This window comes from Alexandromys fortis, unplaced genomic scaffold (genome assembly GCF_014885135.2).
Source record: "Alexandromys fortis isolate MF-2015 unplaced genomic scaffold, M_Fortis_MF-2015_v1.1 scaffold_352, whole genome shotgun sequence".
NCBI classification, from domain to species: Eukaryota; Metazoa; Chordata; class Mammalia; order Rodentia; family Cricetidae; genus Alexandromys; species Alexandromys fortis.
Window position 1 is genome coordinate 120,690 of NW_026068237.1, and position 17,200 is coordinate 137,889.

A 17,200-nucleotide genomic window follows, 5' to 3' on the forward strand; every position below is an offset into this window, starting at 1 on the left:
TGTAGGCTACAATAGGAAGACCAGAATATTGAAGAACACTGTCGAAGTTCTAGACAACAAGGAAGCTATTTTATCTTCAAAGAAGCAAAAATATCTAATATTCAAGAGGATCTTTATGAATGTAAGCAACATGATAAAACATTGGGATCTACTTCCTCTTTAAAAGTACACCAAAGAACTAATTTGGAAGTACAAAACTATGAATATTATCAAAATATTAAAGCCTTCCCATATCAAAATCTCAATCAAGTATGTGTAACTCACAGGAGAGAGAAAACACATGACTATCATCCTTTGGATACAGCCATTGCACATACCAGTTATCTTCTAATACGTGAAAGAATTCATACTGGAGCAAAACCCTATGAATGTAATCATTGTTGTAAAGCCTTTGCCCGTAAGTATGATTGTCAGATACATGAAGAATTCATACTGGAGAGAAACCTTATGTACGTAATTACTGTAGTAAAGCCTTTATGCAGAAGAGTCATCTTCTTATTCACGAAAGAAGTCATACTGGAGAGAGAACGTATGGATGTAATCACTGTGGTAAAACCTTTGCACATAAAAGTAATCTTAAAATACATGAAAGAAGTCATACTGGAGAGAAACCCTATAAATGTAGTCAATGTGGTAAAGTCTTTGGCTATAAAAATCATCTTCAAGAGCCTGGTCTACAGAGCTAGTTCCAGGACAGGCTCCAAAGCCACAGAGAAACCCTGTCTCTAAAAACCAAAAAAAAAAAAAAATCATCTTCAAATACATGAAAGAATTCATACAGGAAAGAAACCCTATGAATGTAGTCAATGTGGTTAAACCTTTGCCTATAAAAATTATCTTCAAATACACGAAAGAAGTCACTGGAGAGAAAACCTATGAATGTAATCATCATGGTAAAAACCTTTGCATATAAAAGTAATTTTAAAATACACAAAAGATGTCATGCTGGAGAGAAACCTTACAGATATTGTTAATGTGGTAAATGATTTAGAATAATTTGAATAATAAAATTTATTTGCAAATTAAAATAATAAAAAATTCATACACATAAACACTGAGTATTATACTTACTCTCCTTTATTAAAATTAGTATTTATTTATTGAAAATACGCTATGTATTACTATGTGTACACACGATATGTGAGAGTGTGGACATGCATACCTGTGTCACAGTATGTGTCCCAAGTCAGAGTGTAATTTGTGTATTACTATGTGTACACACGATATGTGAGAGTGTGGACATGCACACCTGTGTCACAGCATGTGTCCCAAGTCAGAGTGTAATTTGCAGGAGTCAGTTCTCCCTTTCCATGATGAGTTTCAGGGATAAAACTCAAGTTGTTGGACATGTTCAGCAAGTGTGTTTACCTGCTGAGCCATCTCTGGCCCAGCTGCTCCATTTTTAGAGCCTCATTTCTGACTTAGTCACCTTAGTCATGAGATGATCCATTTTATCAGCCACTTTGCTGACTGCCATTCGAATTTCAGTGTTGTGTTGCCGAGCTTCAGTCATGAGAAAGGACGTCATGTCACCTGATCCTAAACAGACATCCAAAGAAAAGAGGAAACTAAGGGTGGGAAAGTAAGGGCAGTTTTAGCAGAGCAAAGAAAGGACCCCTTCCATGTACTAGGACATATAGTAAGTGATTTCACACCATCAGGAATAGAGACAGGACTCACAAGCTAATAATAACTAGGTTATAGTTCTGCAAAAACATATCAAGGGCTAGAATGTGGACTGCTACAATCCTGGCACTTATATTGCTTCCCCTTTCACCAAACTGCATGCCAGGCATTGCATGGGCATCAGGAATACAGTCATGAAAAAAAAAAAACATGGTTCCAGATCTTAGTGGGCTTCAATTGGGAAACATATAAACAAATCATTACAACAGAGTATGTTAAATGCATAGTAGCACATGACTAACTCATACAGCACACGGAAGATTTGGAGTTCAAGATTAGCCTGGGCTTCCTGAAATACTATATCAAAAACAATTTTTTAAGAGGGTGACTTGAAGTGCAAAAATTAGGGCATGTATAAAGTACAAAAGTAGCACCTTAAAAACAGTAATCTTTTGGTGACATTCATATGCAGTTGTGTCTGTGGGAGCAGTGGATGGAGAAATGGTGAGCCAGAGGAAATGCCAGGTTGGAGGGATGTAGAAGTGTTTCAAAGATGGGGAAAGAACAGGGCTCCATGGCATGCCAATGTGGGACTGACCAAATCCACTTAAAAGCCTGAGAGAGCTTGGGAAGTTATTCTAGATAGAAAAGAATAGAGTTAAGCATGGCTTTTTGATAGCAGAACTTTCTTGGGTGGGCTCTTCTTGCTAGAGGCAAGCGCTCTCATTTAAGAGAAGCTTCCTGACTCAGCTTTAGCTGCAAAACCTTGCAGCTCTTTTAAGATGGCCCAGATGTTTGAATTCTACACCCAGAACAGATTCAAGACTGCTGCCTGAGATGATCAAGCCTTACAGGATACTACAGTCAGGACTTGATCATAATTCTAAATTTTCTTTAGGTCCCCATAAGATCATCAGCAACTCCAATCAGCAGAAAGTAATCTGGAAAACTACGCCCACTTTCCAAAAATATGGACTATGAATATTTTCCTTTGTTTAGAATGTTGGTTACAAGTTGTTATGGATAATGGTCAGGAGAAAAGCTAAACAAAGGATATTAGATTCAGAGTTCTTGTTTTTATAAAAGGGGGGCGGAGTGCTGTGGGACAATGGTCTTATCCTGTCACTTGTATTATTTTTAATAAAAAGCTGATTGGCCAGTAGCCAGGCAGAAGTAGAGGCGTGGCAACAAGAATTACGGGAAGAGAGAAGTTTCAATCTGCAGTCATGACCCAGCCACAGAGGAAGCAAGATGTGACTGCCTCACAGAAAAAGGTACCAAGCCACGTGGCTAATAATTATGGGCTAATATAAGTTATAAGAGTTCGGGGCTGGGGGGCTGGAGAGATGGCTCAGAGGTTAAGAGCATTGCCTGCTCTTCCAAAGGTCCTGAGTTCAATTCCCAGCAACCACATGGTGGCTCACAACCATCTGTAATGGGGTCTGGTGCCCTCTTCTGGCCTGCAGGCATACACACATGATGGAGGTGGGTCTTGTATCTTATCTGTTGCTTTCATTGGTTAATAATAAAGAAACTTCCTCGGCCCTCATCGGACAGAAAATCAGGTAGGCGGAGTAGACAGAAGAGAATGCTGGGAAAAAGAAGCTGAGTCAGGGAGTCGCCGTGGTTCTCCCACTCCAGACAGACACAGGTTAATAAGATCTTCCCTGGTAAGCCAGCTCGTGGGCTACACAGAATATTAGAAATGGGTTAGAACAATATGTAAGAGCTAGCCAATAAGAGGCTACAGATAACGGGCCAGGCAGTGTTTAAAAAAAATACAGTTTTCGTGTAATTATTTTGGGGCATAAGCTAGCCATGCGGGCGGCCAGGTTCCGGGGACACAGCCCCGCCGCTCCTAATTCAACAGAGTGGCGCCTGACGTGATGGGCTAAATCCACTTAAAAACCTGAGAAGGCTTAAAAATAAGGGAGAGAGAGTTTATCACAGATTTTTGCTCTTTGTTGGTGGCGTACTGTAGAGAAATTTCCTGATTCAGCAACAGCAGAAAAAAAAAAGCTGCGTCATTTTAAAGCACAGCTTCCTGGGGCTGTGCTGCCAGCGTGAACTCTGGCTTTAAAGCATTTCAAGGCTTTTATGGGACTGGATGTTTGTGTTCCCACTTGGGATCGGAGGAGAGTGCTCTGAGACCGCGCCGATGGCTCAGCGCTCCCCGCCTGCACCTGGGCAGAAGGCAGAATCAGGCTTAGGCAGGCGGAAAAGCAAGGCAGATTCCTGCGGCCATACAAACTGTTTTCAGACTGCGCAGTGCTCTGCGTGTCAGATTTGGCTGTAACTTGGATGAAAAGAGTTTCTGTGCTGCACACTCCGTCTCAGAATTAAACTGCTGACTGAGGCGCCAATGTGGACTTGCTGTGTGCCTGGAACTGTGTGGCTCAGGGGCACCAAATGGATCTGAGGCAGGAGCGGCCGCTCCTTGCTGAACTGTGCTGACCTCAGGCAGGAACTACCTTAATTGCCATAATAACAGCGCAGTTAAGGTTTAGACTGGGCCTGTACATGGTGCAACTTAAGTTTTTAAGAAGTGCTTAACATTTTAAAAAATGCTCCTGGATAGTAAAAAAATTACAGATTCACAATAAAACAGATTCTGTTGGATGAATGTATGTAGGCTTGGGAGAGAGAAGAAAAAAGAATATAGAGTTAATGCTTTAAAAAAAGGTAAAGTCTTTAAAGAGACAGAATAAAGTGATAGAGTAAAAATAAGCCACGTAAAAATGGAAAATTCACAGAGAGTCTGGATTATGTACATTGTGTTTTCTTTAAAATTTTTGACTGTGAAGGAGCTAAGTACAGAGAGACATTTCATTATATGGGCTGCTAAGCTGAACCTGCACATATGTTCTAAAGGTATCTTGACTTCAGGATTTGGATCTAAGGTTATGATGCTTTGGAAAAGTCCTTCTTTTGTTTTCACAGAGGATGTGACCCTGTGGATTGCATCTATTCCGATTTGGTATGATAGACCACGCCCTCCTGAAAGGTTGCTGTAAACACCCTCAAAAAATTGCTTCGCTCAATTGCCAACTGAGATGAAACTAGCACACAGGTTATATCATGAAGGACCTAATTAATGACGCCCCTATTCAGCAGGAAGCAGTTTGGAGAGAAAAAACTACGCCCATGTTCACAAATATTGTTCATAACTGTTCTTTTACATTTAAAGAGGGATATGATATAGATATGAATAATTTGCATTGGTATGGATTTTAAGGTCAATATTGTTATATGTATATGTATTTCTGATATTGATTAAGGTATTGTGATTGTGTAGTTCATTTAAAAATGTAATGTATAAGTAGGAAATATAGGTTGCTAATGGATAATCATCACTAATAGTTAAGCTTGTAGTCATGTTAATTAGATTTTCTAGATATATAGAGATATATTTCAGTTAGATAGGCATTCTTCATATCTCTCAAAGGCTGCAGAATATGGCATTTAAGTGTTTTAATAACTTAGGGCTTTTCATGACAATGAGACACGTCTGCTCCTGGCAGCACCAATCTACTTCAAAAGGAAGATGGGCATCGAAGAGGATCCTTATGGAGTTTGATAGCCATTTGGGCAAGAAACTGCTCTTGCCTGGACTGTTGCATAAACCGGACACAGAGAACCCTCAGAGAGAGGACTGCTGAACTTGCCTAAAGGTGAGATGGTCTTTCGGGGTACCTGCTTCATGAAAGAGTCTGCAAGACATTCTGCAGGACACAGCAGAAAAATGACTAAACTGTCTTTGGAATTTCCTGCTTCGTGGAGATGTCTGCTGGATACTATGGGCCTGTAGGCCAAAGATGGATGCCCCAACGGTACAGAGGAACTTTGGGTGACTGTCCAGGCAGCGAGATGTCTCTGTCATTTCTAGAGTTTTCTTATTTCTTGTTTACTTAGGTAGTATTATATCCTTCTGGAGTCTTTGATGGAGTTGAAGAATGAATAGATAGTTATAGTTTTCCTTAGTTATGATAAGAGATAAAATAGATATAAATATTGTAACTGTAATTCTTGCTTGATAACTTTTGTTATATGTAATTTTACTATGTTAAAGTTAAAGCCTTTCTTTTTTGTTTAAACAGAAAAAAGGGAAATGATGGAGGTGGGTCTTGTATCTTATCTGTTGCTTTCATTGGTTAATAATAAAGAAACTGCCTCGGCCCTCACAGGACAGAAAATTAGGTAGGCGGAATAGACAGAAGAGAATGCTGGGAAAAAGAAGCTGAGTCAGGGAGTCGCCATGGTTCTCCCACTCCAGACAGACACAGGTTAAGATCTTCCCTGGTAAGCCAGCTCGTGGGCTACACAGAATATTAGAAATGGGTTAGAACAATATGTAAGAGCTAGCCAATAAGAGGCTACAGATAACGGGCCATGCAGTGTTTAAAAAAAAAATACAGTTTTCATGTAATTATTTCGGGGCATAAGCTAGCCATGCGGGCGGACACAGACAGAAATATTGTAAACATAATAAATAAATAAAAATAAAAATAAAAATAAAAAAGAGTTCGGGGCTGGAGAACGGGCTCAGCAGTTAGGAGCGCTGACTGCTCTTCCAGAGGTCCTGAGTTCAATTCCCAGCAACCACGTGGTGGCTCTGGTGCCCTCTTCTGGCCTACAGGCAGGATACTGTATAAATAAATTTTTAAAAAAAGTTAATAAGAAGTCTGTGCTAATAGGCCAACCAGTTTATAATTAATGTTGACATCTGTGTGGTTCTTTGGGACTTAACAACTGCAGGACCGGGCAGGACTGAAAGCTCTGTCAGCAGCTCCAGATAAAGGCTGCATTAGGAAGCCCTTCCCACTGTAAGTCTGTTGGATATATTTGTTTCCTCTTGCCACTATCTGATGCCAAAGTGATTACTAAGCAAAAGACAAGCTGCACACCCTGACAGGGAACCAACACCTCAGTCAACATTTTTACCTGCTTTGTTTACAAAACACGCCTATGCTTGCACAAGTGCATAAAATACACACAAAGTGCCCAGGATGCTCTTCTATGACAGAGAGGACAGTTACCTTTACTTTATCCCATTTTGTATTGCTTGACATTTTTATTAAAGTGAATTGCTTTCATAACTTAGAGTTTTTAACAAAATAATTTTAACCTGGGGCATTCAACACCCACAGCAGTGCTCATGTTTCCTCTCAGTCCCTCCTGTATTTGCTCCTTCACTCTCTGCTATGTACTCTAGTCACCACGACAGGGGACAAAGGGCTGGTAGGAGAGCACTGAGGGAAGAAGACCCAGAAAGTGTGCACCAGGGGACTTTGGGGAAGATACAAATGTTCTAAAAATTGGATTGTTGTGATAGACACACAACCCTGAGCTTTTCCAAATAAATAAATAAAGGTGTTTGTTCCACAAGCTCAAGGAACTGAATTTGAATCCCCAGCACCCCCAGCTCAACAAAAAAGTTGAGCATGGTTGTGTATACCTGTAACCCCAGCATTGGGGGGTGGACAGAGGTAGATCCTAAAAGTTCCCAAAGTCTACCCAGAATGGCAGATTTCCAGTTCTCTAACAGACCTAGTCTCAAAATAATAAGCTGCAGACCAATAGAGGAAGACATTAAATGTCCTCCTCTGCTCTCGACATACATGTACACAGGTGTGCATACCTGCACATTCATATGCTTGCACGCATATATACATACACAGCATACACTATATATTTAAATGAATTATACATGTACACAGGTGTGCATACCTGCACACTCATATGCTTGAACACATATATACATACACAAGGTAGAGAGCTGTTGGGGAAAAGTGGAAACATAATGGGAGGGAGGAGAGACTGGGAGGAGGAAGGTGTTCCCTACCTTGAAAGTGGGGAGCCTGGGGCAGTGGCACTGGGTACAAGGACCGAACAGGCTGCAGCTGCGAGGTGACTGAGCATGCCTGGGGATATGTGTAGGCCTGCACACCTGCACAGGGCTGAGAAAATGACCAGTTACTTGTTTACTTTCCTACGATAGAACAAAACAGATAAACAGGGAAGAGGATGATAAGACCAGGGTGAGTCAGTTGTCTATGGGACTTGATCACTGGTCACTCCAGTCCTACCCAGAACCTGAGGAACAGGAATCTTGGATCACCACCCAGTCCTCTGGCAATGTGATTTAATGACACGGGAATTTATTCCCTTTAATCAGGCCTATTTTAAGGAAAACTTGAAACTAAGCAAACCCTGTTTGGTTTCTTTTGAAGAAAAAAAAATCTTTTCAAGATTCAAAACTAAGCCAGACAGTTTCCTGGAAGCCTCAGGAGGCCTCTCCCCTGATAGAGTAATTTTTTTTTTTATTTTAAAAGCTTTTTAAAATCATTGTATGCATGTGTGACTATGCACAGATGTGGGGGGGCTTCTAACCCACCTAATATGGTGGGTTCTTAACAGTTGAGCCATCCATTGCCCAGCCCCTAGACTCTGTTTTGTATGTGTTTTCAACAAAGGTTGCATTCTTAATGTTCCTGCTTTCAGCTCCTTAGTGCGAGACTACAGACATTTACCACCACGTCCAATACTCTTGCTAGATCCTGATGCTTATCTGGGTGACCAGGGGCTCTCATTTTCTGGAATATCTCAACTGTGAAAGGAAGATGTTACTGTTTTATGGGGATTTGCTGCATGGACTAAATGAGGTGATACAAGCAAAGCTCTAACAACTGCGAATTAAGTGCCTAGCAAAAGGTAAAAGCTCAATAAACAGTCGCTATTGTTCTAAGAAGAATCATTCTTTCCCCCATAGGAATCTAGCTTATTTCTAAACACAACATAACAACCCAAACATTGTTCAATTAAAACAAAAATTCTCAGTCTGTGACAGAGGGATTTTCCATTGTGGGAGACTTTTTTTTATCTTTGATCTTCCTTTCAGAATCACCATAGAGGGTGGGGGCTGGACAGAGAGCGATTGCTGTGTATTGTGCACCTTTACTATGTGCCAGGCCCAGGCTCTAATAGATACTCTGCATATTCTTGCACTTTATCTTTCACTGAAACTTGTAAACAGAAAACATTATGTGGTTTTAGGGATAAGAAAGTAGTAATTTAGGGAAAGGGAAATTACAAACACTTCACACTCCTAAGTCTGGACTAGCACTTGACAGTCTCAGGCTTTAATTACAAACACTGACTTGGAGAACTGCTGCTGCCATGTGAAAAGGAGGGAAGGGATCTTCTATGTTCACACAAGAAGACCAACAGAAATTAATCTCATGACTAAAGTCGTTTTAAAATAATATTGTTGCCCAAGGACTGGATGTGGACCGATAATTTCAGCTCTCAGGAGGCAGGAAGCAAGCAGATCTCTGAGAGTTTGAGGTCAACCAAGACTACATGAGACCCTGTTTCAAAGTAACAAATAAAGAAATTTATAAACTAAAAGAAATAGTTACCTGGAAGTTCTGAGCATTTCCAGCTGCAGCTGAGTGGGAATCAAGGGCTGTAACTTGCATCAAGGCAGCAGAGGGTGTTTGGAACCCAGAAACAGATGGTTGAGGTGCTAGGATAAATCAAGATATTTTTACTGTTATCCATCCTTGCTTCTTGTGTTAATGCAAAAACACAACTTTATCTCAAAGAAGATAAGAGATAATTTATTTTGGAGCCAAATGTGTATGGCCATGACCAGGGAACACCGCTTTGGGTGACCCAAATTCCATGTTCCTATGCAGTCAACAGTTTCATGAAATTTTCACAAATCTAGACAATTTTAAAATATAGTGATGGAAACATCAGGTAGGTATGTTCCACAAAGGGAAGAGATCTCATTTTCAGGCCTCAGATGCTATCTGACCACATTGTTAGCTTTTGGTTGATGGAGTCTAGAGGCTAGTACTCTGTATATTCCAAAGGATTTACCTAGTAGTGACACAAGGAAGGACAATAAATAGCTATTCAGCACATGCTAGGGGTAGCATGGGAGAGCTGTCCCTATTTCTGGTGGACCAGCCCTGCAGCTATCCGAGGATAAGATCCGGCTGGCCCCATCGTCAACCCCATCTATGATCTGGAGCATGTAAAGGCCCTGACCTGAAGACCCACAGCGGCAGGAGCTCCACAACACAGGGTAGTAGAAACCAGAGACCTCACACCAGACCATGACTCCTGGCAATGAACACTTGCAAGTAAAGATACATGGACAGAGAGGTTCACAGTGTGACTCTAGGTTCATGATGGCGGATTGAAGGGATGGGGAAATGAATGGGTTAAGATACATGATGTAAAAGACATATAGAATAAATACATAATTTTCTTTAAAAATGGTTATTAAGGGTGCTGAAGATAGCCCAAGATAAATTACAACTGGTCTCTGGACCTGCTGGAAACCTCCTTTGGCATAGCCACTGGCCTCTCATAAGTTAGTCAGCTTTGTAGAAGGGCCAGTGCCAGGTGGGGCTCTTTCCAGGAACTTTCCTTCACACTCCTAAGTTTGGGCTAGCACTTGACATTCCCATGCTTTAAACCAGACCCCTTTCCCCGCTTTGTCTCCCAAAGCAGCGTCACGGGCACGCCAACACAACTGATGAAAACAGTGTCCCTTGTGCATCTGACTCAGGTCCCATCTGCTGACACAAGTGCAGAATGACAGAAGGAGCTGTCTCAACAGCTGAGCACAGACTTCCAAAGGGGACAATGCAACACAGCAAAAATCACAACAAACAGGCTGAATCCACTTGACTCTGAAAGTGTTCTACCAGGACAAACTGACAAGTCCCTAACCCCGGCCCGGCACTGACAATGCAAGCTAATAATCTAAGGAACACTGACAAAAACTTGGATCCAATTCAAGGGCCAAGCCTTAGAGGTTCCTTTCTTACCCTGTGGTAACACCGGATGGGCTGGCTGAAGAGAAGGCTGGACAGATGGTGTCACCAGGGACTGCCCAGCTCCTCGTAAAACAGTTGCATCCTGAAAGAGGCACAAGGGTTAGTCTCTGTCTAGGCCGTTAGCTGAAGACTGAGGCTGCCTGTCTCTAACTCTGCTTGCAATACAGAATCTCCAGGCAAGAAAGAGGAAGGAAAGGCATGCAGAAAGCCAACAGTCAAGGACATTAGCTGTATGAAGCAAGCATTCAATTATACAAGAGAATAAGAGCCCTTCTTCCTATAAGTCATATCAAATAAATACAGTTCATTTCTGCGGATTTTCTAAGCTAACGCTTCATCATTCCAAGCACCTTAGCCGGCAGATCTACAGAACACACCTGACTGATCTAACCTGTTCCCACAGTAAGGGCCTCCTTCGAGGAAAGCCAACAATAATAGAGCCTCGCCTCTTCTGCAGTCAAGGCCACTGGACAGAGTGGAACTCACCGCACCTCATTACCATGCTGGCTTTGATGCTGGCAGTCTAGAATTTGCCCGAATTCTTTTGTTGTTGCTTTGTTTTTGTTTTTGAGAAAGTTTTTTTTGAGTCTTTCTATGCAGCCGTGGCTGTCCTGAAACTTGCTAAATGGACCAGACTGGCCTCCTGCTCTGCCTCCTAAGTGCTGAGATTAAAGTGTGCGTCAACCACACCCAGCTGTTTGCTCTCAGTCTTAAAATATTTTTTAAAAAAAATCATAAAACCAAAGCTGCTCCATCTTCTTGCTTCACGCAAGGCCAGAAAGTCCTGACAGAAATAATCTGCTCTGCTGTGGTTCAAGACTGTCCCTTCTTGGTCATTCTTATCCTTTAAAGCGATATACGTTATGTGTATTACTGATATTAACATAGGCATTTATGATATAACATTAAGTTTAAAAGTTTATAAAGCAATATATGAAGAAAATGACCCTTTGTTAAACAAATTCTTTATACTTTTAATTATATAATAAAGGAACCTAGTTTTAATTACTTATATTTAAATTTTAATTAATTATGTATTTAAAAAGTAGTTTTTAGACAGAAGGTGGTGGTGCATGCTTTTAATCCCAGCACTTGGAAGGCAGAGGCAGGCGGATCTCTGTAAATTTGAGGCCAGCCTGGTCTACTGAGGGAGTTCCAGGACAGGCTCTAAAGTTACAGAACAACCCAGTCTTGAAAAAAAAAGTAATTTTTAATTAATTATATTATCCAAATTTTATTTATAGAAACTAAGAAAATAATAACAAAATAGTAAGCTCCATTTAAAATGTTAGAATACTCCAGGAAACGAATAAAACAATACTATAAAAAAACAAAGCCTATTTCAGAGCACATTTTATATCTTTTCATTTTATTTATTTATTTTTTTTGTGTGTGTGTGTGTTTTCAAGACAGTTTCTCTGTGTTGCTTTAGAGCCTGTCCTGGAACTAGCTCTTTTAGACCAGGCCGGCTGGCCTCAAACTCACAGAGATCCTCCTGCCTCTGCCTCCCGAGTTCTGGGATTAAAGGCGTGCGCCAGCACCACCCAGCTTATCTTTTCATTTTATATCAAAAGAAAAAATTCTCAAAAATAAGTCTATCTTAGTTCATTTGAAAAAGAACTGTCTGATCAGTAACAAGTTAACCAATGAAAAAAGGTTTAAGCTACTTTAGATTCTTGTGGGTTACAAATTTAGATCTAAATAAATGTAAAATAATCATATTTCTAAAAGATATGCCATATTTCTAAAATCTAAAAATGGGAGTGTCTTCTTTTGTATGTGTGGGTTTGTATGTGTTCATGTGTGTATATAGAAGGGGATATGCACATGTGTGCACTTTTGTGCATGTGGAGGTCAGAGGTCAACATTGGGTGTTTTGCATGATCACTTTCCACCTTAATTTTGAGTCAGAGTCTCCCACCAAACCTAGAGCTCACTGACTGACTAGACTGCCTGGCCCGGGGCCTCCTCAGAGCTGGGATCCAGGATGCACCATCACCTGCTGTTACATGGTGTAGGAGAGCTACCTAGGTTTGCACAGCAAGTACTTTCCCATAACTGAACATCCCCCTAGCCTGGAGATGCTGTCTACACAAAATATCAAGAGCAAAAAGCAAGGGGGATTGGTAGATAATCAACAAAATTCTTAAACTTCTAAACAACACCTTTTTTGTTTTGTTTTAATTTGGTTTCATTTGGTTTTGGTTTTCGTTTTTGTTTTTAAGATAGGGTTTCTCTTTGTTACAGCACTAATTGTTCTAGAACTCGCTTTGTAGACCAGGCTGGCCTCTAACTTACTGAAATCTGCCTGCCTGTGCCTCCCAAATGCCGGGATTAAAGGTGGGTGCCACCACCACCTAGCTAAACAACATTTTTAAAACACAAGAAAAAAGCATTATATATAAAGTCATAAAATGTAACAGTTTGGTATTTAAACAACAGGTATTACTGGCAAGAAGACCCAGACTGATCCAAACATGGATGTAAGCCAGAAGTAGTGGCATGTGCCTATAGTGCTATACACTGGGGGGCTGTGTGTGTGTGTGTGTGTGTATATATATATATATATAAATAAAAAATTTTAAAGAGCAAAAGAAACTTTTAAAAAGCAGACTAGAGTGCCTGCTGTTGGTTGTAAATCCTGTCTGAAGACTGATTCTTTTTTCTCAACATGAAGCAGATTTATTCCAGACAGACATCTAAAGATTATGAGCAATACAGATTCCAGATTGTGGTACATGAACACTAACCAAACCTCTCTAAATAAACGGTCCAGTTCTTGAGTCAGAGGTGTAGGATTTACCTCCATTTGGGGAAGGCCGAATTACAGAAGAAAGACATGTACCCATAGTGATCTCATAAGGAAGGAACTTATTTCAACCAAAGAAACAGAAGATGGCAGCACCTGTACAACGCATTTTAATACAGTCAAGGGGACATACTTCCGTTTCTGAGTCATTGGGATCCAGCTGCGGTGGAAGGATGGGCAGCATGGGCTGGCCCATTTTAGCCATCCGAGAGATCAGCTTGGCCTTGACCGTCTCCGGATTCTAAAGAGAAGGCACAAACATTACTGAGGCTGAGGTTGCTTTCAAACAGGTCTACTTCTTTGCCTTGTGTCAAAACCTTTAACCGTACTATTGCCTTTTTGAAACTATTTCTTCTAGAAAGCAAGAATTATTTGATACCAAATACAATGCAAATGCTATGTAAATAGAGTACTGAGGAAATAACGACAAGAAAGATGTCTGTCTGTGCACATTCAGCTCACATGCAATCTCTATAGCGCCCTAAAAAAGTAAGAATTAAAGATGTCATACATAGAAGCATACAATTAATAATAACAGCAGTAAAGCTAAGTGCCTACAGATCTAGAATGGACTGCTTTTATATACATCATCTCCTTTAAACCGAGTGTCCTCACTGTAAAATGTGTGTGCTAATACACACTTGGTTTAACTTCCTGGGTTTAGAAAGTTTTTTCCCCACTAGACCAATTACTTATGCAGTGTGTCCTGCTGTGACTGGATGGTCACAGGGCTGGAGGAAGGACCTGGCTTCACCCATCACACTGTACCCAGGGCAAGGGAAGGCCTTGCTTGAACTTGAAGTTCTTTTTCTATCATCTGGTTCACCTCCAGCACACTCAGAGCCTGCATGGACCAAGCAGGGCAGCAGGAAACTACCTTTCATCCCTCCTAAAGGCGTTCAAATCCAAATCTTACTCAAATAGCTATTGATCCTCTCCTCTGACGATCGGAGAAACAGAAAATCAGTGACCTGCTCACTTCATCCGTGGATGAAGCCTCAGTTTCTCTGGGAGAATAAAATCACAAGACGGCGACTCTTCCAGGGAAATGAGTGCTCTCCAGTCCTCACGCACACACACTTTCTTTGGTGGTAGTGGCAGTTACAGAATTTTTGTCCAAGATAAAATACATATAACATAAAATTATACTACTGTAATATAAACAATGCTTATTTAGCACTTATAATATGTCAGTATAATACTGAAAACTCAGCAAGTGTTCATTTCCTTATGTCAATTTACATATGAAGAAATAAACCTGATTAGAGTGAGTTCTTCAAGGTCACACAGAATAAGAACAGAGAAAGCCAAGGGTTATCCTCTGATCCATTTCTAGTGGAATACATGGCATCTCTAAGATGGAGGTGCACTTCACTGGTGGGGTTCACACCAGTCTCCTAGCAACACCACAACTACTGTGCATTAAAAGCGGCTTTGCGCAGGCTCTGCTCTCGGGGCTCTAGAGCATCTTCAATCCTCACAAGAACTGTAAAGGGGGGCTGTGAAAATTATTTCCACTGCAACAATAAAGAAACTGAGGATTTGGAAAGTTAGATCATTTTTTCAGCGCCATACACCTTTACTTCAGAACTACTGATGTAAAAGCACAAGCTAACTTCTACTGACTGATTTTCAAGTAGGAAAAAAAGAATATTGCAATAATTAATTTCTATCCTAAGTCAGTGGTTCTCAAACCAGATACTAGACACATAAAACCAAGCACTCCAGGGCTCAGGGGTACAGAATTGTACTTACTGTATTTAAAGTAGGCTGTTCACTGAGAGAGTTAGATTTGGAACGAAGAGTTGGCTCCCTGAAATGAAATAAAACATCCTAAGATAATACAAAATCTATAATCACAAACCCAAATTAAGATGTCTTAAAAACATTGCTTTTGAAATGTTCAACTGAATAGCTAAAACAGAATTTTAACTCCTCTTTATTTGTATAGTCTTTGAAGGCAACCAAAGCTGAACAATCTTTCAAATTCATTCCGCTTTCTCATTCTGTATTCATGCCCTTTTCCCAGCTTTCTTCCAGAGTTTTGCAGATATTCTTATACCACTTTTACAGACTATTAATCCATTGTCAGAAGAATCTGATGCAGCATTTTTCCATTTTCCTGATCCTCTTTATTTTTTCTCCAATTACTTAAAATTGACTGCAGTTTCAAACTGTATCTCAGGAACCAGGCTGAAGGACCCTAGAGCTTGCCATGGCCCTAACGTCTTACCCAGATTTGAGAGGCAGTGGTGTGGGTGGTGTCACAACAGGGTCACCTGAGAGGCTGTCAGCAGTAGGTATGGGGGAGGGTGCTGCAGAGTCCCTGGAGCTCACACTGTGGCCATCAGAGCCAAAATCTCTAGCCAACTTCACCTGGGGTGAAACAGAATGTACAGGCTTACCCTTCCATACGCAGAAGACAAAGGAAATGGTTAGTTACAATTTAGCGACCATTATCTCATCTGTGTGTATGAATGAGGGCAAAGGTGCTTTTACAAACGGGGCTATAGCTTTGTAGCTGTTCTGCTCACTTGCTTACACATTAATGCACTTCCATGTCACTAAATATTTATCTTCATTGCTTTCAGCTACTGAAAAGGTTGTCTAACTTAGAGATCATGCTCTTTCTTGCTATGATCTACAAGGTAAAGTCTCTAAAGGATTTTTGAAACAGAAGTCATAAATATATATGCTATTATAAAAACCTATTTCACTTAATTAGATGACTTATTTCTATCACAAATAATATGCTTTAATGTCTAGCTCTATGTCTAGATCTTTGCATATAATCTTAGATATTTCCTGAGTACAAATTCCTGTAAGTTAAATTATTGGATAAAAGGTATACTCCTGGGCCCGGAAGATTACTAAGTGGGTAAAATCACTACCCATCAAGACCGACAACTTGAATTTGATTTTCATACTCTACAGAGTAAAGAGAACTGATTCCTGAAAGTTGTCCTCTGTCCTTCACATGTGCATTATAGCATATACACACGTACACACAGAGTCAATTTTTTTAAAGAGTATGCTCACATTTTAAAAAGTTTTGCATAAATTATTAAATCACTTTTGTAAAATCTGAACTGGTCCACAGGCACAGCAGTCTATAAACCTTTCTCGACTCCTTGACATGCCAGGTAAGGGTTATCATTCTCACTTTTGTCAACTTAATATGCTTGTCAGGCTCCAATTGTTTGTTTAAAGATACATTTTTATTTTTAAATTATGCATAGATGAGTGTGCCTGCATGACTTTATGTGCAGCACTTGCACACAGTTTCTGCTAAGGCCAGCAGTAACTGACGGATCCTCTGGAGTTACAGGCTGTTATGAGCTGCTAATGTGAGTGCTGGGAACTGAACCTGGTTCCTTTGGGAAAGTAGGAAGTGCTCCTAACTACTGAACCATCTCTCTAGGCCTCCTTTTTCTTTCTTTTTTTTTTACCCAACTCAAGGTCCTCTTGGTTTTTTGTTTAATCAGCATTTAAAATATTAGGTATGACAAGGCATTTTTAAGTGAAGTCTATTTAGTAGATACTCTCCCCTCATCTCCCTCATCCTTACCCCATTCCCCTTCATTTTCCCTCTCCAGTCTCTTTTCCACTCTCAAGTATGCTTTTTCTAATTTCTCTCTCTCTTTCTTTGAGACAGAGTCTCACTATGTAGCTCTGATTGTCCTGGAACTCACTCTGTAGACCAGGTTGGACTCAAACTCACAGAGATCCACCTGCTTCTGCTTCTCAAATGCTGAGACCAATGGCATGTGCCACTATGCTCAGTTTTAATTTCTTGATTACTGGTAAAGTAGAAAACTTTTGGTTACGTTTACAAGTCAGTATTAACAGTTTTGAACTAGTTTGTTGTCTGTCATTACCCATGATTTATTTCCCCAAGCTCAAAGAAAAATCT

General features: G+C 40.4%; 1 protein-coding gene across 4 annotated transcripts in view; it reads right to left on the reverse strand.

Moving 5' to 3' along the window:
* Fkbp15 (FKBP prolyl isomerase family member 15) overlaps window positions 1–17,200 on the reverse strand; it is a 75,695-nt gene that overhangs the window by 24,136 nt on the left and 34,359 nt on the right. For 2 of the 4 annotated variants that reach the window (XM_050131009.1, XM_050131007.1), the window contains exons 10-16: window positions 15,521–15,663; window positions 15,043–15,100; window positions 13,421–13,528; window positions 10,470–10,560; window positions 9,045–9,151; window positions 7,469–7,583; window positions 1,430–1,539 (exon numbers count right to left, since the gene is read on the reverse strand). In XM_050131009.1, coding sequence (XP_049986966.1) covers window positions 1,430–1,539; window positions 7,469–7,583; window positions 9,045–9,151; window positions 10,470–10,560; window positions 13,421–13,528; window positions 15,043–15,100; window positions 15,521–15,663 — 732 coding nt within the window. The remainder of the gene's footprint in view (window positions 1–1,429; window positions 1,540–7,468; window positions 7,584–9,044; window positions 9,152–10,469; window positions 10,561–13,420; window positions 13,529–15,042; window positions 15,101–15,520; window positions 15,664–17,200) is intronic. The other 2 variants (XM_050131008.1, XM_050131010.1) reach the window with 2 other exon arrangements.